Genomic DNA, 24,840 nt, shown 5'->3' on the forward strand with positions numbered 1-24,840 from the left:
GTTTGCTCTAATCCTTAACTCTCACTTCTGCTTGGATGCTTGACCCTGGAACTCAGATCATCTTATTTCTGTGGTTGGTTCTGCTTCAAGATGCTGCCTCCCAATCTCTGAAGTTTCAATCCCTCTGTGACTAGGTAACTTGATCTTCAGTCCTAATAATTTCCTTTGCTTCGTAATTTGATATCACACTTCTGACCCCAGTCAGTACCCACTTCCTATTTAACCACAAAAAGTACCATTTCCATGACATTCTCTATGGAGCTTACTCTTTCACATAGTTTCAATATTTTTCTCAAAGATAAGTCCTGTTTGAAACTCTACCTTGACACCTTTTCAAATAGGTAGGAACACTGCATTTAGATGATCCTAGTGGAATCAAACATATACAGCGAGAGAAAGATTAACCCAGAACTCTCTGCAAACATTATGTCTGTATCTTGTATTAGAAAATTATAATGTTTCTGTGTGATGTATTTTTTTACTGTTGCCTTGAGTTCTTAATTATTCATTTATATGGGATGTCTTCAAGATGTTATATACTTCCTGAAGTAAATAATCATATGTTAAATTTCTTTATGTACCCATACATGTTCCACAGGGATAGGAACTCAATGAAGTATTTTTTGATTGAAATAGTCCCGAGAGTCTCCCTTCCTGAACATCAAACCTGGAGGTAGGAGCCAGGATTCACTCTCAGCTCTCTCACTAAGTAGCTGCTCTGCCTTCTGAAATCATCTCATTTCTACAAGTATAGAATGTGGACAACTACATGATCCTCACATATCTTCTAGAATCTTTAGGCATATAGCTCTAGAAGTCTGTAATCTTAAAAGTAGAAATTCCTTTTCACAGTAAATATTTTAAGGTGTATGAGTGGTATAAAGAAGAGTTGCCTGAGAAAAGACTTAAATGTTAAAGATTCATAGATTCAGGATTCCTAGGGTTGAAGTAGGTCTTAAAGATCATCCACTACAATCATCTTTCCAATGCTTGGATCCTCTCCACAACAGCTCTTCCTAGTATTTGTCTAGCTTTTGTTCAACAATTTCTAAGTGACAAATAACTCACTACCTCATAAGCCAGCCCACTTTGTATAGAATTCTGACATCCCACTCTTCTTTCTTACATTGAGATGAAGAATAATTTTGTACAACTTTAATACTTTGGTTCTAGTTTCGTATCCTCACCTAACAATGAAAAAGACGATAGCTCTTATACAGAACAGCTCTTCAAATTTTGTGATCAGCTACTTGGTAGGTCAGCAAAGGGAATAAACACACCATCTACTTATGTTCTCTGAACGTGATTCCAATCCTCCACATGTCCCTAATTTTCCCCGCCAACCTTCCTCCAGGTTGATGATGTGCCTTTAAAAGTACAGTAACCAGGATGAATTCCATTGCTTGGCTGTTATTTTATCATAGCAGAGTAGAGTAGAAAAAACTTTCATATCAACTCTTATGTCTATTAATGTGGCCTAAACTTATTAATCAATATTGACTTTAGAGTCAGTTGAAATTTTTATTTTTTTTTCTTTAAAAACTTGCTTCTAAGAGCTATACTTTTAGAGTAGGATAATTTAGATCCCCCTTACATCCATTCTATTAATTTTTTTTTTTTTTTTTTTTTGGCGGGGGAGATAGTGTTTAGGGGTAATACTAATCTTTTCACTTGGGATTCCTCCCCTTAGTAATACCCTCAGGTATCAATCAGATACCTGAGCTGTTGAAACATTCATATCCAAGTGATTTTGAATGTGCTGATCAAGAACAGAGTACGTCCTAATCATGCCACTAGAAACTTTGATCCAAGGTGACGTTACTCCACTCATCAGTACTACTGGGCAAGGATTATTTAACTAGTTATAAATCCCACCTAACTGTTCCATCACTCAGACCCCATTTTGACATTTTGTCCCCAGGGATGTCATGAGTGATGGCTTGCTCACCACCTTTCCTTATCTGTTATTAAGTAAATTTGTCAGAGAAACAAAGGAAATTAGTCTGACGTGGCTGTTTTTAACATAGGTTAATTTACTTTGTTTCAAAATAGATGAATGCCTTCAGATAAAATTAAAAGTCAAGCTAGTCAGGACTGCAATTATTTATGCATGATCACAGATCTTAGGGTTCATGGCCACTGTTCCTAGTTCTGACAGGACAGACAATGTAGCAGATAAAACATTTCTGGGCCAAAAAATCATGAAGTTTTTGTTTTAAGTATAAAGTTTGTATCTGTTTATGTACCATCTTTGCTAAAGTGAAAATTCCTCCATGCCAACAGCCATGCCTTGGTCATTTTCCTAAAGTCCATAATTGTACTCTGCATTTAAGAATGGTTCAATATATGTCTATTCACTAAAAATAGGAATAAATAAATTATTTTGGATTATCTATGTCTTCTCTCTCTCCACCAAAAAAAAAAAAAAAAAAAATCTCCTCAATTCTGGGGCATAAATGCCCTCTTGGTAATGCCTATATTCTGCTCAACTTTTTCTCTTCAAGTAAACAGATAGAAACAAAAATGAGTTTTTGAATGATTCCACTTATTTGTATACTCTACTCACATCAGATAAACCTTCATTTCATTCATTTTCTCTAAATTTATGCATTACTAAACAAAAATAACAATATAGATTTTATAATTCTCACTTTGATCTTGGTGATTTTTCCAATTGTCTGTTTATTTTGATGGATGGCATTCCTGCCACTGCTTTTACATGTCGATGCTACTTGCTTCTATCTATTATTTGTCATATTCTCACTTTCCAACTTTTGTAACAAATCTTTTCATATCTGTTTTAGGCAGAAAACTCCCCTTTCAGATACATTTCTTCTTCCTTAATCCACATCATCATAAATATAATTGTGTGTTACCATCCTCTGGAATTGCTTTGACAGTACATAGCCTTTGGTGTCCTGACTACTTTTCTATGTTAGTTAAGACTGCGCCTATTTCTAGAGTTTCAGTATAGTGTGTTTGGAATTGATGCTGTGGTAGGTCGTAAAGTGATTGACAAATGAGGAAGGAAAAAAGTAGTTGTGAACAACTCAGTCTTGTACATTAAATGCAGGGTAAAGATAAGTGAATATTTGGAGATAATGGCAAGATCAAGTGATAACTTTTAAAAGTATAGATTAGACATGAGCATATTGGAACAATAATGGAAATATCAGAGATGCATTGCATATGGATGTATAAATTGAGGGGTGTGGAGAGATCATGGTCATTGTGCTGTCAAGTCTTAGCAGGATGCTATTACATTCCGAATCTATATTCCAGGAAGTCAGCAGAAGTACATATTGGTCCTGTTGTCATGGGGATACAAACCAAACCTGTTTATGTAATTTTTCATCCTGGGATTTGTGACATAGAAAGATAATGAATGGTCAGGTGTGGTGGCTCATGCCTGTAATCCCAGCACTTTGGGAGACCGAGGTGGGCAGATCACCTGAGGTCAGGAGTAGAGATCAGCCTGACCAACATAGCGAAACCCCATCTCCACTAAAAATAAAAAAGTTAACCAGGCATGGTGGCGGGTGCCTGTAATCCCAGCTACTAGGGAGACTGAGGCAGGAGTATCACTTGAACCAGGAGGCAGAGGTTGCAGTGAGCCGAGATTGTGCCACTGCACTCCATCCTGGGTGACAGAGTGAGATTCTGTTTAAAAAACAAAAAAAAAGTCAATGAACAAAAATACAAAGAAATAGATAGAATGACTCTAAAACCAGATCCCCAAGTAAGCTAGAAGGAATGCTTCCTCTGTCAAGTGAGCTTCCCTAAATTCAACTGTGACCTTCAGGTAAACTTGGCTTATATTACGCTTTATTTTTCCTGAATAGTACTTACAAATGGAATTTGAATGCTTAACATGGAAGAATAAATGCTCACTGATTCATTTAAGTCTACACTACTCCTTTTTATCTTCTGCCCATACGCTGATAGACATTTCAGTTTGGAAATCTTACTCCTACATTATAAGCAATAATAATATGAACAAGAACTGTAAACCCTGATAAGAATAGAATGAATTTTTCACAAGATATATAAAAACTTGAAATCTCCTATTAGTACCACAGCTTTTTCTATCCTACTTTTGTAATTTGAGTGAACTAACCATTTGAAAAGGATGTCATAAGAGATTTTTAAAATAAAATAATTTTGCTTGGTTTCTGTTAGGTTTATTCAGTTGCTTTTCAACACATTGCTTCCTTTGAGTTTTGGGTTTCCATATTGATATTATCTATGCTAGTAACACATTAGTAAGAACAGACAATGTACATATTGAGTTTGATTCTTCATGGGTAGGGGTTATCCATACAATCACATTGACTGATCGTTCCTATCTGAAGTTTATGTTATTACCCTAGCATTTCAAATTATTATATACAACAAATAAGATATCCTCTCCAAATATTTTCCTTTGTGAATGACTACAAACATCTTCTTTGCTGTTCATCATTTCTGATAGAACCAAGGAAAAATTTTCATAGTTTTATTTACACAGCTTTCCTTTTCCACACCATATTTCTTTTATAGGCATGTAGTATAGCTGCTTTCAAGTTAAGTCATGTGTCTCTGCTCTTTTGAGTTAAACCTTTTAAGAGTTATAAATCTTAGCACATGGCTCAGAATTTCAAAATTGGTATTTTGACATCACTATCTCTTTGCCTTAATAATTTCCCTGGCATACTATTATATTTTATAGTTCTGTTTTCACTGGTAGAAGAAAGAACATTGACAATGCTCCTGTGTTTTAGAATTTTTCAGATCAAGACATTAACATCATAATCATTGGAGATGTTTCCCTAGGTTCCTCAGATGCATGAAGAAGCAGTACTAGGTTGTAGTCCCTGGGTCTGAAAAACGTGTATGGTCTTTCCATCAGAACTTGGATACCTCTTCTAGGACCAAAGCAGACCTAAAATTCATAGCCCTTAACTAAAGTATCAATGGGGCCCATGTATCATTTCCTTTGGTGCAAATATGGTTTTCTGGAACCTGTTTATACCTGTTTTATTTTTATTTTTTCAGTCTTATTTTCAATAAAGACTTTGTTCCTTTTTTCTGGAAGCTTTGATTCCCCATTTATGTAGCTTCTACATAGCCTCATAGGTATAGCATTTTGCTCCTGTCTTCCTCATCCACATTGTAGTCCTTAACATGCTGCTGATTCTAGCTTTGTTTAAACTCTGCCTCTGCTGTTCTATGAAATAAAGCAATATTACTCAGAGCTCAGAAACCTTTCCAGGTATAAACTGTGACCCGAATTAACTATTGCTAGTTTCTGACTTTGGTGGGGTTGATTAGAATGTAATCATAATTGAGTTAATTCTTATCTGCTCTGACCTAAAACACACAGTCACTGAAAATGAGTAATAAAAGCTAAGTTTTTCGAAGGTTCTATATTTTTCTAGACTTAAACTTATATGTTGCATACCTTGATTTTGACAGAATATTGTTAGTGAAATTTCTAATGATTTAGGAATTTCTCATCAAAGTTAAATATGAAATAACAACAAAAAATTTTAAGTGATAAGGGCAATTAAATACATTTTAAAAGTAAAGTGTGAATTATGGTAACTAAGATGAATATATATTGAAATATAAATAAATATGATTATGATGTTAGCAAAATTAATACTCAAAAATAATTAACCACCCACACTATAGTGACACTGTAATATACTGGGTATGACAGATCATTTGGTAAGACAACCACGAGTTGTCAAATAAGATAAAACAAATTTTTAAATAATGTCTGGCATGTATATTTTAAATAAAAAATAATCTGTGTCTCTCTTTTTTCCTCATACAATAATATTATATATAGCCTAAAGAGTTCCTCTACTGAGAAAGAGGAATACAAAAAGATTTAATTCCTTTGTTGGGGAACATATAATCACACACTGCCCGCACATTAGTTTCCTGTGGCTTCTGATGCTTTGTGTGGGTTTCACACTGTGGAAGCCAGGAAAGGCATTTTTGGATACTGTAGTCATAAGTCTGCAAACATGAATATCGTAATCAGAAATTCTTTTGGTGGTAGGGCAGAAAACTAAGTCTTGGAGTTGGGTATTCCTTGCAAATAATTATTCCTCTATTTGAGAAACCAAAGGATGTACTAAGAAATTTGGGTCATTCCATTCAGCACTTACCACTGTAGGTAGGAGTTTAATTCTTTCCCAATAATATAACTCTAAAAATTAATACATAGAAAGACAACTCCCAAAAAGCAAAGTATATATATAATCATTTCAGAAATATCACATATTCTTCAGACAATTATGTAAGTATGTATCATGTATGTATATCTGCTTATTTCTAAATATATATTTAAGTAGGACCATTTCAAATGTACTGATCTATATTTTTATTCTATCAGTCACTGATAATAACTAATTATAACACAATATCTATTGCCCTATTATTTTCCCCACACTCGTCCCTCAACTATACACCATAGAGTTTATTAGGGGGAAGGTATGATAGTTTTAAGCAAACAAAAAAAAAAAATCATGTTCTTCACATTTTATGTAACACATATAAAGCTTTATTCTAACTTTTAAAATATTCTTTTTAATTGTTTGGAGGCTTACCAATGTTTTCAACAGAAAAACCTTTAAATCTGCATCCCTAAGCTTTTACACACATTCATGCTCTAAGTGGCAGTATACTCAATGGTTTTAAGCTGATTTTGAAACATTGGCACCACGATGAATATCACAGTTATGTGATTTATGAAGACATTATTTACTCATTAATAAAATAACATTTATAGCAATAACATTTACTTTGTAGGTAGCTGTGCCTGTCACAAGAGTTAGCATTAAATAAATTTTAGCTATTGTTATAAACAGATAAACAACTGAAAAGTTCACAATACTCTTTCACTGTAAGTTTTATCAAGCATTATTCAGCTAAATTGAACATTCAAAGCTGATCAAAATATAAATTTTGTCAGGTAGAAAAGAGAAGAAATGAAAAGAAGAGCAATGAAACGAAGTGAAAGATAGACGAGCACTCTGACGTGACTAAAATGAGCGGCAGTGGAAAGTCTTAGCAAATGCATACTTACGGAGCTGCCCAAGTCGAGCTTTTTCTTTTTTACCAAACAAACGTCCTATTGAAGACTTGATTCCTTTCTTCTTGGGGGCTTTGTGAAGAGAATCTTGGCTACTGTTGGCGCTACCAAGCCCAAGGCTTTCTGGCTCAAGAGAAACAGATAAACTACTGCAAAACACAAAAGAGGAAAATACTGCTCATTTTCGTGCAACATCCACAAGGTACACAAAAGTTGTTTCCTTTATAAATGCACCAAAAGAGGAACAAGTAGACTTGTAATGTCATTTTTCCCCCTATCTTCCCATGTTTCCTTTTAAGATATTAAGTGCAGTTTTTTTTTCAGCCTTGGGCCCTGAACCTCCAAATATCCATAAGAGAAATGTACTTTTGTTCCAAATGGCTTTTTTTCTTATTTTTTTGATATCATCTCAAACTAATCAGTGAATATAGGCTGATTTATCAATTGCCTGATAAATGGCCTTCTATTATAGAGTACTTGATCCATTATCTATTTATTTCTCAGAGTTTGTTTTTCTAATCTTAAACATAATGACCTACAGCAAGGAACTGAAATATAACTAATTGTGAAGTTGAAGCTGCTCTTCCAATCTACAGTTTTACTTGATTTTCCTCTAAATTCAGTTAATTTAAAATAATCTGGCTGCAATCTGGAAGCAACAAACCACGTACCCTCGTGATCAATGTATATGTTTTCTTAATTAGAGTTCTCAAATATTATTTTAAATACATGTTAAACTGAAATGCTCTTCAAGCAGTTGGTTAAGTTTCAATTTCTGGTCAATATATTTGACATTGTATTAATAGGAGGGGATCAATAGACATTGCTATTAGTTTCTACTGTTGTTAATTTTATAACACCATGATAAATTACTTACTTTTACTTATTCATGCCAATTAATTTGAACTCACATTCCCTAACTTTCAAAGCAATAACTTTTTATATGCTGAAATATACTCTGTTTTTGGAGAGTGAAAGAAGTAATATTTTGAAGCTGAAGTAACTGATTTTTCCACATTAACAATAAAAAATAATCAGAAAAAAGAAATGACTGCCAACACAGAAACCCCTACTTTTAAAAGCATTTATTGTAAAACATACTATCTAGAAGAGAGTTCTTTTATTGAAGTATTAATCCTTAAGTCATTATATTTGGTTACATCAATTATGTGTCTACAGATGCTGCAACTGATGAGACAATAGGAGAAGATACATTTCAGATATAAACTACATGCTTCGGTATATTCATATCATCAGTGATTATAGAGATCTGTTTGTAATGTTCTATGCATATGGATAAGACAGTATAAAGACTTGTGAGGACAAATGACATATTTCTCCTTCTAGACTTATCTTTTTCTTTAATACTTTAGTCAAGGACTTTTTTTCTTTTCTAATAACTTTCTGACTGAGGAGTTATTATTGCTGGCAGCAGCAGTACCTGCAGGGTGCACATACCTGTCTGCTAAAGGCATAATCATAAACTTTTCAGACTTTAATTACACTTATACTGTAATCCAAATTTATGATCTTGTCCTAGAGTCTCCTTAGTTTTTTGTTAATATTTCTAGTAAGTCCTTCCTCTAGCCTGATCTCATTTTAATAGAAAATATCCACTAAAAATTAGAAGAGCTATTCTTATCTATTTTGACTAATAAGCCCACAAAGATACAGTTCATTTTAAAAACACAAATTCGATATCAAAATTGAAATGTGGTTATTTCACAAGTGATACCGGGAAAAGGAAGTTGGAGAATTCTGGCTCAATGTAAATCGTTAAGCAGTCTATTTGACAACAATGAAGCAAGAGGAGTATTTTTGGAAGGAGGGCATTCAGTGTGCAGTGTGCCTGCAGCGTCTTACCTTCGAGCATCATTGTGGTAGGAGGAAGGGAGAGTGTGAGTCATTCTGATGGCTCTAGGGGTAGGAGGAGGAGAAGTTTCACATTTAATTGTTGCTTTGTCCTCTCGACCATCTTCTTCCACAACTGCAATCTAGAAGCAAAAACAATACATTCAAATAAACCCTTTCTAAATTTCAGTTGAAATTGATACAAATGGAGAATCATGAGAGCAAGGCTACTGAGTAATTTTAATACAAAATAAAACAACAAAACTTGGGGCATATAAGTCTTACATGTATAAATTTCCATTAAAGAGTTTGATTTTCACAGATATTTAAAGTGGACACATTAAAATTTAAAAAAAATCATAGACCCACTACACAAAAATGTTTCATTAATAAACACCATAGATCAAGCTTTTCCAACCCACAGCCTGCTGGACACACATAGCCCAAGACGGCTTTGAATGCAGCCCAACACAAATTCTTAAACTGTCTTAAAACGATTTATGCACCGACCATTTTTTTTTAAAGCTCATTAGCTATCATCAGTGTTAGAGTATTTTATGTGTGACTCAAGACAATTCTTCTTCTAATGAATGTAGCCCAGGGAAGCCAAAGATTAGACACCCCTGCCATAAATCAACTAGATGCTGACTATCGATCTATAGTGTTTATTGACATTGATCTATGATATTTTATAATATCAGAATGTAAACTCTTTACAAAAACATATTAAACACACATTTGAACAATTCACTAAAATATAGGATTATACATACTCAGGTTATCATGATAAAGATATCTTTTAAGCAGGGATTTTTGAAATGAGAAGTTGATAAAATATAACTTTATCAGATAAAGTGCTTTACATCAGTCAATGAAATGACTGATGAAATTTATTACAGGGTGTTTAAAATATGAGTTGTGGTTTGTAAGAAAAAAACTCTTTTTAAAGTGGGAATAATAAAAGGTAAGATGATAATATTTTCAAATTGTTTCATTTTACTACCATGATGGAAAAACTGGCAAAGACATACAGAAAACCAAAAGAAGATGAGATGGGAGCGATTTCCTTAAATAACAATTTAGTACAGAATTCAGAACAACTCAGGATACTACCCGTCTTGTCAGAGATCAAGATATAGAGCTGTAACTTAAAATTTGTTTCCAATGTAAAGTTAATTGTAGAGAAGTAGTTTTTACAACAATGCTGCATACTTTTCATGGCGTCGTTGTGTAACACAATATGGAGAGATCAGGATTGTAGAAAACACAGCTAAAGACTTATGGCTTTGAGAGTTCTGATGAAAAAAGTTCTAAGTATGGCTAAACAAAAATTTTTAAAGTTCTGGGGAAATATTTTGTTTGTTTTTATGTAAAGCTATTATGCATAAATGTGTTTATCTATGATAAAGACCGCGTACCTTCGAGGAACTTCATGAAATTATCAGGACTTTTGTCACCCAATCCTAGGTTCCTTTTAACAGCTTAGGTAGGTAGGCATTTTTATATAATCCCTTTGTTCTATTCAACTAGCATATTGCCCTCAGGAGAATCTTTTTCAATAACTGCTTTCCGCTTGATTCTGATGCTATGGAAAACCTTTTCAAACCCACACCCCAGCTAAACTCTTAAGCGTGTTTCTGAACTATTCCTAATACAAGTTAGTGTTTTCACAGTTCTGTGATCGCACCACGACTCTTCTCTGATTGTTTCTGCTAAGCATGGCCATTTTTGCTGTCAGAATTTTGCTTCTGAAACACCTTATAAAATACCTTCTTTGTCCTCCCTGCCAGCCAAACTATACTTATTCCCAATAACAGCTTTTAAAAACATCATATACAAAACTTTCCTCTGAACGTCACTTAGAGTTTTGGACTCAGAGAGGGATTTGAATTCTGATTTCTCTTAAATGTTGAATAAATAGGCTGATTACTTTTCTGCTCTAATATTAAATTTCCTCTTCAATAAAATGGAAGAGATATAACACTTTTCTTAAGGTGTTCTTTTGAAGTGTAAATACCAGCATATATTTAACTTCTTCCCCTGATACGCAAGGTTTTTTAGTTTGTGGTCCTTCTTTCCGTGACTTTTTTCACAAATTACGTTGTTAATTCCTGAATTATTTGAGACTACATTTTCGTATAGAACCTTCCATCCTACCTTCCTATTTCTAACACCCATTAAACTTTTATAGTCCTTTTAAGGTGATGGAGGTCAAAGAAAATAAAGACGTTATCCTTGGTAAACTTGGTAAATAAGAATGAACTGGTATTGTTAAGGAGAAGAGGCTATAGGAAGACAGATAATAGCCCAGGAAAAGAAAATGCTAATTCCATCTATTCAAGCCATGTAAGTATAATATAGATTCCCTTATTACCATTTTTTAAAGGAAATAAAAGTTGTCTGGTTCCAGGAGTATTTCAATGTTTGGGTGTAGGCTGACTACCACATCTTGAAGATGCTGAAGAATAGATTTTTGCACTGCATAGTAGTTTGAATCTTTGAAATCTTTCTCATCTGATGTCCCATGAGTGCAAGCTCTACTCAATTGTCTAATAAGACGTCATTTTGTGATTCAGAACTTCAGTTCATTTTGTTTCCCATATCCCATATTTATTCTCTTGATTTCATTCCAAACAGAACAGCAGTGTTTCAACCATATATATATTTTTTATTTTGCATATACTTGATGCTCTGGCATCTGGAGAGGATGCTCCTCTATCCCTAGGGATAGTTAATTCCTGGAAATAGCACATCACTTGCCTATAAGTACACCTTTCATATGCAAACCAAAGAACTCACAGCCCACACTCTAAATCATCTTCTCCATCTGGCTCTTACTCTCCAAGAGGCAATATTCCTTTGCCCTAATTACCTGTGGGCCAGACTGAGACAACTAGAGAGAGTCCCTACACCTTGGGGCCAGACGAAATTAATCAAGCTACCCATCCTAAACCTGCTTACCCTGCCTTGTCTTGCCTTTCCCTAAGAGACCTCAGAAAGCCTTCTGCCCTGTGCCTTCTGCCTCCTGACTGACCCTGGTGCTGTCCTGAGGCACAGAGTACTCTCTCCTTTTGGGAACTGTGAGTAACAAACTACCTTTTTTTGACAGCTGTCTCCTGATCTGTTGTCCTCATCCTATCAACACAATAATAATAAAATATTTAAAAATAATGAGCATTAATTATATATGCTAAATATTAAAATATGTGTAGTATATATTAATAAATATAAATATTTATATCAAAATATCAAATTATACCATCCTTGGTTTAAATATTCAATGAAAAACAGGATATTGTTTCTTATAATCTAATTATTTCTCCAGAAAGCATAAACAATTTTATCTTTGAAGTATTTTCTATTATAAGCAAATTTAAACAATTCAATACAATTTAAATACTCTCAACTTTTTAATGTTTTATTAACATTCGACTACAGGGAATATTATTTTAAAGCTTTCATAGAATAAAACAATATTCAATCCGTAATTATATAAAAGTCATTTACAGTACCTTTCTCCGATGTTTCCTTAGATCACTTGGCTGTGATTGGCAGTAATAAAAACAACATAAAACAGAATTAATTAAGAATTAACATTCATTTAACTATGTTACAATTTTAAATAGTATCTACAACTTGACTATCTTTTTTTCTTCATTCTGTTATTTTCTAAATAAATATCTTTTAATTACTATAGAAGCACTCCTCGTAGTAGTTAAATTTAGAGAGGGAACTTCTCAGGTAACAGAAGTCAGAGGCTTGTTTCCATAATGGGGCCATGTGTACAGGCATTGGATACGAGGCATGGACCCTGGGAAAGAGAAATTGTGGAATGAGCTAGAGTGACTGAGTCTAACTAGAAGACTGAGCTAGCTAGAAATAAATGAGACTTCATCTTTCCAAGAAAATGTTATTGGGAATGAAGATCCAATGCATATATAAGGAGTTTATAAACTCCTGTTTTTGTCCCATCTATGCAAAGCTTTGGGCCTCCTTTGGGAAGATACGCTGTTCCTGAGGGATCTCAGAATTTCTTGCATCCTAAAATCCTTTTCCATACCACAAATGCCAAAAGCTCTGGGACTGCTGCTTTCTTGTCAATGCTCTTTTTTAGAACTTTTAAAAATAGTTGTGTTTTATGATATCAAGTGAACCTTATTCACTTAAGGCCTTTGTTCAAATTTCTTATGTAAGGAAAACAATTTCTGTGAAACTATTCCATTATGTTTTGCATTTTTGTTGTTGAGAAATGTATTGATTTTACCCCACTCAATAGTCTAACTAGATATCACTAACATGTTTTTTGCTTATGGATTTGTTGTGAGGTAAAAGTAAATACGAGTATGCTTTATTATCAGGAGAAAAATACCACAATGTTTGTAAATTATTAAATAATACAAAATCTTTTCAATCTCTAATTTTCTCTCTAAAAATTCTAATCTTCTTCTGAATATTAACCATGAATTATATCCAACAAATTTTTTTCCTACAATATTTTCTTCAGGTTAAAAAAATTTACCCATGTTTTACTATAAAAATAATACAATTGGTAACATAATTATATTAGGTGTTAAGGACTTCCTGGATTTCATTTCTCGCTTCTCTGACTTAGATATTAAACACTTTAAATATTTCTTACTCTTCCAAGAATGCCCTAAATATTTTTTCACTACTCTAATTACAGTGTAATAAAATTCATGTTCTATGGATTTATTTATTTATTTGTGACTAACTGTTTAAGAAAATTCATGAAAGCACTAGCATCATTCTCTCTCTCTCACACACACACAATCACAATCACATCTAAGATTATAAATATATTATTATATATAATATATAATATGTTATTTTATTACCATGAAAATAATAGCACTATCAAGAGTTATGATGCTACCATAAAAGGGTAAAACTGTGTTGTAAAAACGTCAGAAATAAAAGCAGTACAAAAATAATCTAAGTATTCCTGCCTTGAATGCTGACTAAATTTTCTTCTGTGGTCCGGGATTCTTACTGTAGCTTTGATACTAAGTTGCTCGTTAATACTATGTAGTGTAACTTATATATGCAGAAACTAAGCAAGAGACAATGTCACTTTTAACTAATAAAATGAGATGAATGGTTCCTAAATTTCTAAAATAAGCAGATCACAATGTAGTTCAGCATGTTTGGTTAGTATATCCTAGTACATTGGCTAGAAGTTTGTGCTGTATCCGAGTGGAATCAGTTCTGATTAGCTGGGCATTGTTCTGGTTGGCCATTGTCTATTCTATTTAAAAACCATTTTTAGCAGAAAGTTTTGGAAATGAGCAGCAAATAGTGGACTCAGCAGCTTAAAGAGGTAACTATTTTCTTTTTTAAAAATATTGTCAATTTTTCTTTTACATAAGTTTTATGGCTTGGAAGTCTCATAATTGTAAGTATGCCAATGTACATTCATTACAAAATCATAACTTTACCTCCATAAACAGTTCATAATCTTTTAATCTTCATCATTGGTGTCATTTCAACATACTATATTTCCAAGTAATGACAGAAACAAAAGACAGGATAGTACATGCTTTTAAATTAGGGAAACTTGAGGAAAAATCCAGCTCCATTTATTAGCTGTTTTGAATATGGGCACTCCATTTATACTCCCAAAACCTCCACTCTCTGTTGAGATAATGCCCTACTACCTCCAGTTTTTCCATGAGAATTAAATGTATCATGGTATTCAGTAGTCATCACAATCGTATTTTCCAGAGGTTTTATTTTATATATATGTAAATAAATATATTTTATAATGAAATACGTGTATTATATATATATTTTTAGAATGGGCAATCTGATGTTTTTCTCAGTTGCATCCAGGGTACTTCCTAATTTAGGTTTCCATCTTCTAATGCCAAATATAAGGATAAATGAAATAAGGAATTAATGTATATATGTGAAAATGTGAATATAAAGTCTAAGACAAAATTAGAAATTAGTTGCTGTTGCTTTTGATGGCTCTTAACAATACAAATAATGCAAAAAATTTATATTATATATCAAAAAGTTATAAAACTCTATCGTGGTGTATTGAAGCAATTATAATACTAAGTTTTGTTACTTATTATGTTAAAAACACACACACATGGTGTCCAAAGTGATTTCCTCAGTATGCCATCAATAAAAAAGTACTTAGGGGCTTAAGTCATTCAATTTAAAAAAATATTTTATTTTATCTTTTTTCAAGAAGGAATCTCACTCTGTTGCCCAGGCTGGAGTGCCGTGTTGTCATGATAACTCACTTCAGTCTCAAATTCCTAGGCTCAAGGGATCCTGCTGCCTCATCAGCATCCTAAGTAGCAGGGACTACAGGTACAGACCACCACCACCACACCCAGTTAATTTATTTTTTTCTTTTTCTTCTTTGTTTTGTTTTGTTTGTTTTGAGATGGGGTCTTGCTATGTTTCTTAGGCTAGTCTTGAAATCCTTGCCTCTAGGTAATCCTCCTGCCTCAGCCTCCAAAAGCACTAGGATTATAGCTGCGAGCCACTATGCCCAGCCATTCACTGAAATTTATAATGTGCTATATAGATCTCTGCTCTATCATTGACTTACTATTTGATCCTAAGAAAGTTACAGCACCTGTGTGGGTTACCATTTCTTCATCTCATAATGGGATTCATAAATGTGCAGATCACATAGGGATGTTGTGAATAAGAAAAGAAATAAACAATAAAATATACAGAAAGTACTTAGACTAGAACAAACACCCAGTTAAGTTTCAGCTAAAGCATCATTAATCTTAACAGGAGGCAAAAGTTCTCTGGACGCTACACCATACCAGTGTCATGACTCCCATCCGATCCATTTCCCTGGCAGGGCTTCGAGGGGTGAGCTTTGGCGTTGAGTGTCCACTGGGGGGAGATGAACTGGCCAGCGATGAAGCTGTAACAGAGGCAGTGATGGAGGTACCTGGGTGGACCCTCGCCAAATTCAGGCCTTCGAGGCTCACACTAGCCACTCTATTCTCAATTTCTTCAGCACGCAACTCTGTAGATTCTTTTTCTTCCTGAATTAGCCTGAAAGATACAGTTTAATTTTGATTCATATATAATTTAATATGGATCCATTATATGCTGCTGTAAAGATCATTGGAATTCACATAATAAATCAATAGAAACTATTCTTGAACATTTTACATCAAATCTAACTTTTTCATCCTTTTCTCTAAACAGTATAACTTTCAATAAATTCCAGGGACTTCCTGGCTTCAATTTTAAAAATTGTTTTCAAATGATACATTTTTCCCGATAACTTTCAGTTTTACCCTCTTTGTATGCTAATACCTGCTAAAACTCTTTAAAAATCTTGAACCTAGTTTATCTCTACCATTAATTCTAATCTTACATTTGACCTCAGGAACCAATAAAAGAGACTTTAGAAACTCAGCCTTGAGATGGCAAAGCACTAGCAATAGCTTAGAAAAAGTGAAAGACTGTAATTACGTGTAAATGTGCCTCATAAGATTCAAAGTCACTGACTCTTACTTCCTACCTAATGAAAAAATTTAAAGATAGTATCCTCAATAAGCCGTCATTCATAATTAGCCAAATAAAACCCTGAGACTTTTGTTAATATTAATAAATACTTAGCCAAGCCTCCTTTAAATAAGTATCAGAAAAGGTAATAATGTGAAACTTTAGTTATACAGATAGCTGATGAATACACAAATAATGAAAAAATAACTTGCAAACAAAACTAGGCCAGGCATAGTGGTTCATGCCTGTAATCCCAGTACTTTGGGAGGCTGAGATGGGTGGTTCACAAGGTCGGGAGTTCAAGACCAGCCTGGTCAATATGGTGAAATCCCGCCTCTACTAAAAATACAAAAATTAGCCAAGCATGGTAGTGCACGCCTGTAATCCCAGCTACTCCAGAGGCTGAGGCAGGACAATCTCCCAGGAGGCGGAGTTTGCATTGAGCTGAGATAGTGCCACTGCACTCCAGCCTGTGTGAGACTCTGTCTCAAACAACAACAACCAAAAAACTAATTAATGTAAATGCTTTTGAGACAGCAAAGCACTAGTCCTTTTTCTTTAAATTGGGAAGCATCTTCAAGAATATTTATAAATTATTTATTACAAAGGCACAAATAAGAAAGAGCTTTAGCTAGGTTATATAAAAATTCTGTTTGAATCCTGAATCAAATCTATATACATTTTGTATGTTGTTGTAATGAAACTGTGTACCAGTATAGTTTGATAAGTGGGTTGTAAAATTCTCCTGAGCTATTTTGTTCTTAATTACAATGGTTTATTGTGATCCTCTGTTATATAGAACCCTTACTTTCAAGTTTATGATCACTTCAAAATTTTCTTTTTACATATTTAGAATAGAGAATGTAATTTATTTGCTAAATCTATTCAATAGGAAACACTTGTCTGGTCTACGTTTACTGTGGGAAGTTGAGCTACATTTACTTACCTGTTTTTATATGTTCACCAGCTTTTTGATGATTAACTCACTGCTGGTGTCTTCAGTAACTATTCTGTAAATCCTTCAGTTTTTAAGTAGTATGTGTTCCCTGGCAAGGCAGAAAGTACTTTGATAGTCTACTTACCTGTCATTGGAATAAGTGATCTTTGTAATTTTTAACAGGTTGTTTAAAAATCTTACAAATTATGGACTTAAATCTAATCAAATATGTTTCACAAAGATTCACTTTGGTTAAAACATTATGAGGCACATTTACACTTAATTATAATTTTTCACTTAGAAAAAGAACATGAATTCTGTTACTCTCAAAGTTTACTTTCATGAATGCATTTTTTAACTTCACCCCAAGGTCAGAACCCCCCAAAACGGTTTAATCAAGTAACATAGTACATAGTAACATAGCTTAAAACGTATTGGAAAGAAAATACTACCTTCCCCCTCAAAAAATAAAAATGAAAAACAAAAAAAGAAGGCATTTTGTACTTTTAAAATACTCAGTAGATAAATGACTCCTAGAAAATTTTTTTTCTGGTGAGATGTAACGTGGTTCTGCTGTACACAGAAATTTTGGTTATTAATTTTAGGTATTGTATAAATTGTACAAGAGAGCCAAACCTAGACGAACAAGTTGGGTAAGAGGGTAAGAGGTTGATTGAAGTTTAATCTAACAGAAAATAGTAGCTAACTATAAAATAACAGATGAACGAACAGTGCTGTGGCAAATGGGTTTGAAGTAATTTGAATCAGTGAGCTGTGAAGCCAGAAAACATGCATTTTCTTAATGGCTAAATTAGTTTACGAAGGAAGAAAAATCTTAACCAGAGAAAAATTCTGATTGTTATTAGCAGACCACTCTGGTCTAAATCAAGACAACTATTTCTTTTAAATGTGATATAATCACATTTCATGTATTTTTCAAATTTCTTACAAAAAACAACTATATTAACCTACTGGCCAAGATTGTTACTAGAAGTTACTACCCTAATGTTACAAAGCTAAGAGTCACTGAAGAGAAATAGATTGTTATTGCGGGTGTGTTGATCTCTTTGGTGAAAATAAATATCACAAGAATATAGACTCGATTTCAAACTTAATTTGGTAAATTCAACCATTAGCTGAACAGCATTAGAAAGTGTTACTCAGTTATTCAGTTAATATTTATGTTCTATTTAGAGTAATCAAATATTTATGAAGCACTTTCTAAATATCAAGCAAAGACCTACAAATAAAGATGAGCAAAGTCAGATACATTTCTTGCTCCTATAAAAGTTGCAATCTAGTGAAGGTAAAGAACTGATGGACAGTACTACCTTCCTTGAAGAAGTAATGGAGGAGCTGTCCATGGTGAGTAAGGGTAACATGAGTGAAATGTTAGGGTAGAAGGGTGTAGAATGAGAGGAATGTTCCAGAAAAAAGGGATGACACAACAAAAGAAAGATCATGGAACATCAAGGAACTGGAAAGTAGGTAAGGTAAATGGTTAGAGAGTGGTGAGACAGGTGAGGTATTGTAGACCATATTAAAAAGTATGGTTTGTATCCTAAGAGCAACTGAATGGTTTGAAAGAGGGGGATTACATAAGCACATTTCTGTTTTTAAAAGTCTTCTCTGACTGCAGTGAGGTTGGATTACATGGAGAACTAGCATACTACAAAGAAACCAGATAGTAATGGTTATTGTCATACAGGTAAAAAACTATTCTTAAGTGCAGTAGGGTGATGATAGGTAGTTTGAATAATAGTAGAAGGAAGCCAATTGATTTAGCTAGAGCCAGAAAGAAAAAAGAAAGGCATTGTTCAAAAGACTTAAAACATGTTCACCAGTTGAGAAAACAAGTTAAGAATGGTTTGTTGATAATCAAAAGAACACAAATATACCTGATACAATTGGGTTCATCACTGGGGTTAGTCAAGGAACTGACAGAAAAAGTTGATGTCATTGGAGTTCAAGAAACCATATATTAAATTAAAATGAAATTATCAGAGTGCCAACATCTCTCAATATTTGAAATGTTAATTTGTCCAATTTCAATTGTAATGAAAACCATCTATTATTAGGGTACTATATAGCAACAGTACTTTTTTTCATATCTAGTATGAAATAATTCATATCACCACATGTTTTATTGCCTTTGAAATGAAAATATAATAAAGATACTTGTTAGGCCATAATATTAAATTATGTCTCACAGATATATTAAGCCTTTTATATTTAAAGAATGCAAATGAATTTGGTCCCCATTTACTTAGAAAATTTTCACACATACATCCCCAAAATGCTAGGGGATTTTTATTGATCAGCCTAATTTGTTATAAACTTCAGCGTTAATATGTGAAAATGTATTTTCATTGATGTAAGAATATTAATCATAAAAAACTGTATAAAAATTGTGTCTCAGTTTAAAATATGGTAGCAGCCCAATTCAAACACAAGTTTTAGGCATCAATGAATACAATTAACCAGCCACAAGTACTAAGATTAACAGTCTGAGGCTGGGTGTGGTAGCTCATGCTTGTAACTCCAACACTTTGGGAGTCCAAGGCAGGAGGATCATTAGAGCCCAGGAGTTCAAGACCACCCTGGGCAACAGAGGGAGACCCTGTCTCTATAAAAAATTTAAAAAATTAGACAGGCATGGTGGCACATGCCTGTAATCCCAGCTACTTGGAAGGGTAAGGTAGAAGAATTGCTTGAGACTGGGAGGTTGTGGGCTACAGAGAGCCAGATCTGAGTTATGGCACACTAGCCTAGATAGCAGTGCGAAACTCCATTTAAATAAAAAAAATTCTGAATTTTCATGCAATATACTACTACAAAAATGTAATTTTTATTACTAACAAAAGTAGTAATATGTTTAGTTTATCCCATTTAAAGGCATTAATTTTTTTTTTCTCAAGTGTTCCTGGCAGAGAAGAGGACTCTATCCTGCTTTCGGCATTTGCTTTGCTATGAACTGAATTTTATCTCCCACCTTCAATTCACAGGTTGAAGCTCTAAAAGGCAAAATGACTGTATTTGAAAATAGGATCTTGGGGCGGTAATTGAGATTACATGAAGTCTTCCATAAATCTTTCCTTGGTAAAGGCTCTCAGATCCCTTAAAAGTATTTAAACATTGGAGTCAAATTAATTTGCTGTTCTGAAAAGTTCAAGATCAAGGTTCCAGCAGGGTTCCATTTTTGGTAAAGGCTCTCTCTTCCTGGGTCCAGGGAAATGGAAAGGTGGGTGGACAGTGGGGGGCAGAAAGAGAGACAGAGAGAGGTTTAATTCCATAGAATTACTATATTTATGTTCTCTCTCTCTCTCTCCCCCTGTCTTTCTGCCTCCCATCGCCTGCCTTACTTTCCCTTTCCCTGGAGCCAGGAAGAGAGCCTTTACCAAAAACCGAACCCTGCTGAAACCTTCATCTTGGACTTTCCAGCCTCTAAAACTGTTAATATTAATAAACTTCCAAGAAACAGGCTGTCCTGATATAAATGGCATAAAATTGACAAAAAGAATGATAAATTAATTTCACTCCAATGTTTAAATATTTTAAGGGATTTGAATGCACATTAACTTGCATACTATTTGGTATCTTTACTGCAGTATGTAATGTATCTGAAGAATGTACGTGATTACCACAAATACTTTCCTTTAAGTAGTAAATTTTAATTTAAAAAGTGCTTTAAAATTCACTGGAGAAAGTTTTGCCTTTAACTTATTCTTTTATATTGTCACTAATGTCATTAGTCTTATATGTTTCATGTATGTTCCTTACAAAGGCTGTCCTAATATTATAAAGGAGATACACAGATATCCTGGGAATCTTCTGAAAATACATATTCTGATTCAGTGCATATGGGGTTAGGTCAGAGATTCTGCAGACCTATTAAGCTCCCAGTTAATGCTAATGCTTCTGATCTAGTATTTATATCTTTAGCACAGTATCCAGGTCTTCTAATTTCTTGAAACCATCAGTACTAATTGAAGTTACCTGATTTCTTTGTTGATGGCATCTAGTTGCTCCTGAAGCATCATAGCTAGAGTCTGGGCATCGGAATGACCACTTGGAGAGAGAAGATCCATTGAGCTAAAAATTGTTTCTCTGTCATCATCATCAATATCAGACATTTCAGTGTCACTTTCAAAAGGGTGGCTGCTTAGTACTCCAATCTGTTGAGTTCTGTTCCACTCATGATCCCCAAGAGATTTCACCTGAATGGTAAATGAAAAATGCAGAATATTTATCACATTGCTTATGTTCAAAGCGCTAATCTCAAAGACAGCAACAACAACAACAGGCATGCTTTTACAACTGACCTTGCAAAAACTGAACCAATTATTAACATTTTAATTTATTTGCTTCCATAAAATAGTTCCTTGACATCGTAAGTAATGTGAGGGATTAATTGTCAGCATAAATATCAAGATTTTAATAGAAATAAAGATGATAAACTTCTATATGATTTATAGTTTGATCATATTCCAAGCTAATAATTACTTTAAAGCATGTATTTGCAATACTGTTCCTTATTTCCAAATATAGCAATCTTTATTTATTTGGACTTAAGCATTCAAGACTTAAAATAATTAGTCTTCCTATATTTCCTTATTATAAGCTCAGACCACAAATATTATCACATAAGAAATTATACAAGAATTCTCTCCCCAACATTTATTTACATCGATTGTAACAAAATATTATTTAAAATATTGCAAAATTATGTACAGGTATACTCCACAGATATTTCAGGGTTAGTTCTAACAATAGAGTCACACAAATTTATTGATTTCCCAATGAACATAAAAGTTATGCTAATTCTCTACTGAAGTCTATTAAGTGTATAATAGTACTATGTCTAAAAATGAACATACTTTCATTAAAAATACTTTATAGCTAAAAAATGCTAATGATCATCTGAGCCTTAATGTTTTTGCTGGTGAAGGGTATTGCCTTGATGCTGATGGCTCCTGACTGATAAGGGTAGTGGTTGCTGAAGGTTGGGTGGCTGTGACAATTTTTAAAAATAAGACAACAATGAAGTTTGCCACATTGATTGACTCTTCCTTTCATTAACGATTTCTCTGTAGCATGGAATGCAGTTTGATGGCATTTAACCCACAGTAGAACTTCTTTCAAAATTAGAGTTAATCCTCTCACACCCTGCAACTGCCTTATCAATTATGTAATGTAATGTTTTGTATCCTTTGTTGTCATTTTAACAGTGTTCACCAGGAATAGATTCCACGTCAAGAAATCATGTTCTGTTCATTCATGAAAAGTAAATCCTCATCTGTTCAAGTTTTATCATGAGATTGCAGCAATTTAGTTGCATTTTCAGGCTCTACTTCTAATTTTAGTTCTCTTGTTATTTTCACCACATCTGCAGTTACTTTCTCCACAGAAGTCTTGAGCCCTTCAAAGTCATCCATGAGGGTTAGAATCAATGTTTTCTTAACTCTTATTAAGGTTGAATTTTTTTTTTTTTTTTTTTTTGAGAGGGAGTCTTGCTCTGTTGCACATGCTGGAGGGCTTGATCTTGGCTCACTGCAACCTCTGCCTCCTGAGTTCAAGCTATTCTTGTGCCTCAGCCTCCAGAGTAGTAGGGATTGCAGAGGTGCACCTAGCTAATTTTTGTACTTTTAGTAGAGATGAGATTTCACCATGTTGGCCAGGCTGGTCTCTAATTCCCGACCTCAGGTGAGCCACCTGCCTCGGTCTCTCAAAGTGCTGGGATTACAGGTGCAAGCCATCGCGCCTGGTCAAGGTTGATGTTTTGACCTTCTCCCATGAGTCATAAATGTTCTTAATGGCATCTAGAATGATGAATCATTTCCAGAATGTTTTCAATTGGCTTTGCCCCAATCCATCAGAGGAGTCACTACCTATGGCAGCTATAGCCCTGTGAAATGTATTTCTTAAGTTATAATACTTGAAAGGCAAAATTACTCCTTCATCTATGGGCTACAGAATGAATGTTGTGTTAGCAGGCACGAAAACATTAATCTCTTTGAGTATCTCTGTCAGAGGTCTTGGTGGCCAGGTGCATTGTCAATAAGTAGTAATATTTTGAAAGGAATATATATATATATATATTTTCTGAGCAATAAGTCTCAAATGTGTGTTTAAAATATTCAGTGAACCATGCTGTAAACAAATGCGCTGTCATCTAGGCTTTGTTGCTCTTCTCATGGAGCACAGGTAGAGTAGATTTAGCATAATTCTTGAGGGCCCTAGGATTTTCAGTATGGTGAATGAGCATTGGCTTCAACTTAAAAGTCACCAGTTGCATTCATTCACCCCTGTCCTCTGAAGCTTTGAAGTCAGGCATTTACTTTTCTTCTCTAGCTATGAAAGTCCTAGTTGGCATCTTCTGCCAATGGAAGGTGATTTCATCTACATTGAAAACCCATTGTTTAGTGTAGTCATTCTCATCAATTATCTTAGCTAGATCTTCTGAATAACTTGTAACAGCTTCTCCATCAGCACTTGCTGCTTCACCTTGCACTTTTATGCTGTGAAGATGACTTCCTTCCTTAAACTTTATGAACTGACCTACCCTCTGCTAGCTTCAAAGTTTTCTTCTGCCTCTTCCTCACCTCTCAGTCTTTATGTAATTGTAGAGAGTTAGGGTCTTGCCCCGGATTATGCTTCGATTTAAGGGAATGTTGTGCATGCTTTGATTGTTTATCACTAAATGATCACATTTATGTAGACCACTAAAACTTTCTCCATATCAGCGGTAAGGCTGTTTTGTTTTCTTATTTGTGTGTTCACTGGAGTAACACTTGTATTTTCCTTGAAGAACTTTTCCTTTGTAATCACAACTTGGTTGTTTCATGCCAGAAGCCTAGCTTTTGGCCTAACTCAGCTTTTGACATGTCTTCCTCACTAAGTTTAATTGTTTCTAGTTTTGACTTAGAGATGTGCAACTCTTCCTTTCACTTGAACACTTAAGGCTATTGTAGGGTTATTAATTGACCTACTTTCAATATTGTTGTGTTTTGGATAATACAAAGGCCCAAAGAAAGGGAAAGCAATGGGAAATGGCTGTTGGAGCAGAAGTACACACAACATTTATAGATTAAATTCACTGTCTTATATTGGCATGGTTTGTGGTATGCTCAAATTATTACAATAGTAACATCAAATATCACTGTTCACAGATCACCATAACAGATATAATAATAATAATAAACGTTTGAAACATTGCGAGAACTGATGTGGCTCACGCTTATAATCCCAGCACTTTGGGAGGCCGAGGTGGGAGGATCACTTGAGCACAGGAGTTTGAGACCAACCTGGGCAAGATGGTGAAACCCCATCACTACAAAAAAATATAAAAATTAGCTGGGCATAGTGGTACCTGCTTGTGGTCCCAGCTACTTGGGAGACTGAGATGGTAGGATTGCTTAAACTCAGGAATTCAAGGCTGCAGTGAGCCATGATAGTGCCA

At 34.2% G+C, this 24,840-nt stretch overlaps 1 protein-coding gene across 4 annotated transcripts in view; it reads right to left on the reverse strand.

Moving 5' to 3' along the window:
- Positions 1-24,840, reverse strand: part of PPFIA2 (protein tyrosine phosphatase, receptor type, f polypeptide (PTPRF), interacting protein (liprin), alpha 2) — a 542,959-nt gene that overhangs the window by 78,572 nt on the left and 439,547 nt on the right. For 3 of the 4 annotated variants that reach the window (XM_011994387.1, XM_011994389.1, XM_011994388.1), the window contains 5 exons: positions 21,378-21,598; positions 15,748-15,985; positions 12,448-12,477; positions 8,948-9,078; positions 7,079-7,233 (listed from right to left, as the gene is read on the reverse strand). In XM_011994387.1, coding sequence (XP_011849777.1) covers positions 7,079-7,233; positions 8,948-9,078; positions 12,448-12,477; positions 15,748-15,985; positions 21,378-21,598 — 775 coding nt within the window. The remainder of the gene's footprint in view (positions 1-7,078; positions 7,234-8,947; positions 9,079-12,447; positions 12,478-15,747; positions 15,986-21,377; positions 21,599-24,840) is intronic. The other variant, XM_011994390.1, reaches the window with a different exon arrangement.

This window comes from Mandrillus leucophaeus, unplaced genomic scaffold (genome assembly GCF_000951045.1).
Source record: "Mandrillus leucophaeus isolate KB7577 unplaced genomic scaffold, Mleu.le_1.0 Scaffold455, whole genome shotgun sequence".
NCBI lineage: Eukaryota > Metazoa > Chordata > Mammalia > Primates > Cercopithecidae > Mandrillus > Mandrillus leucophaeus.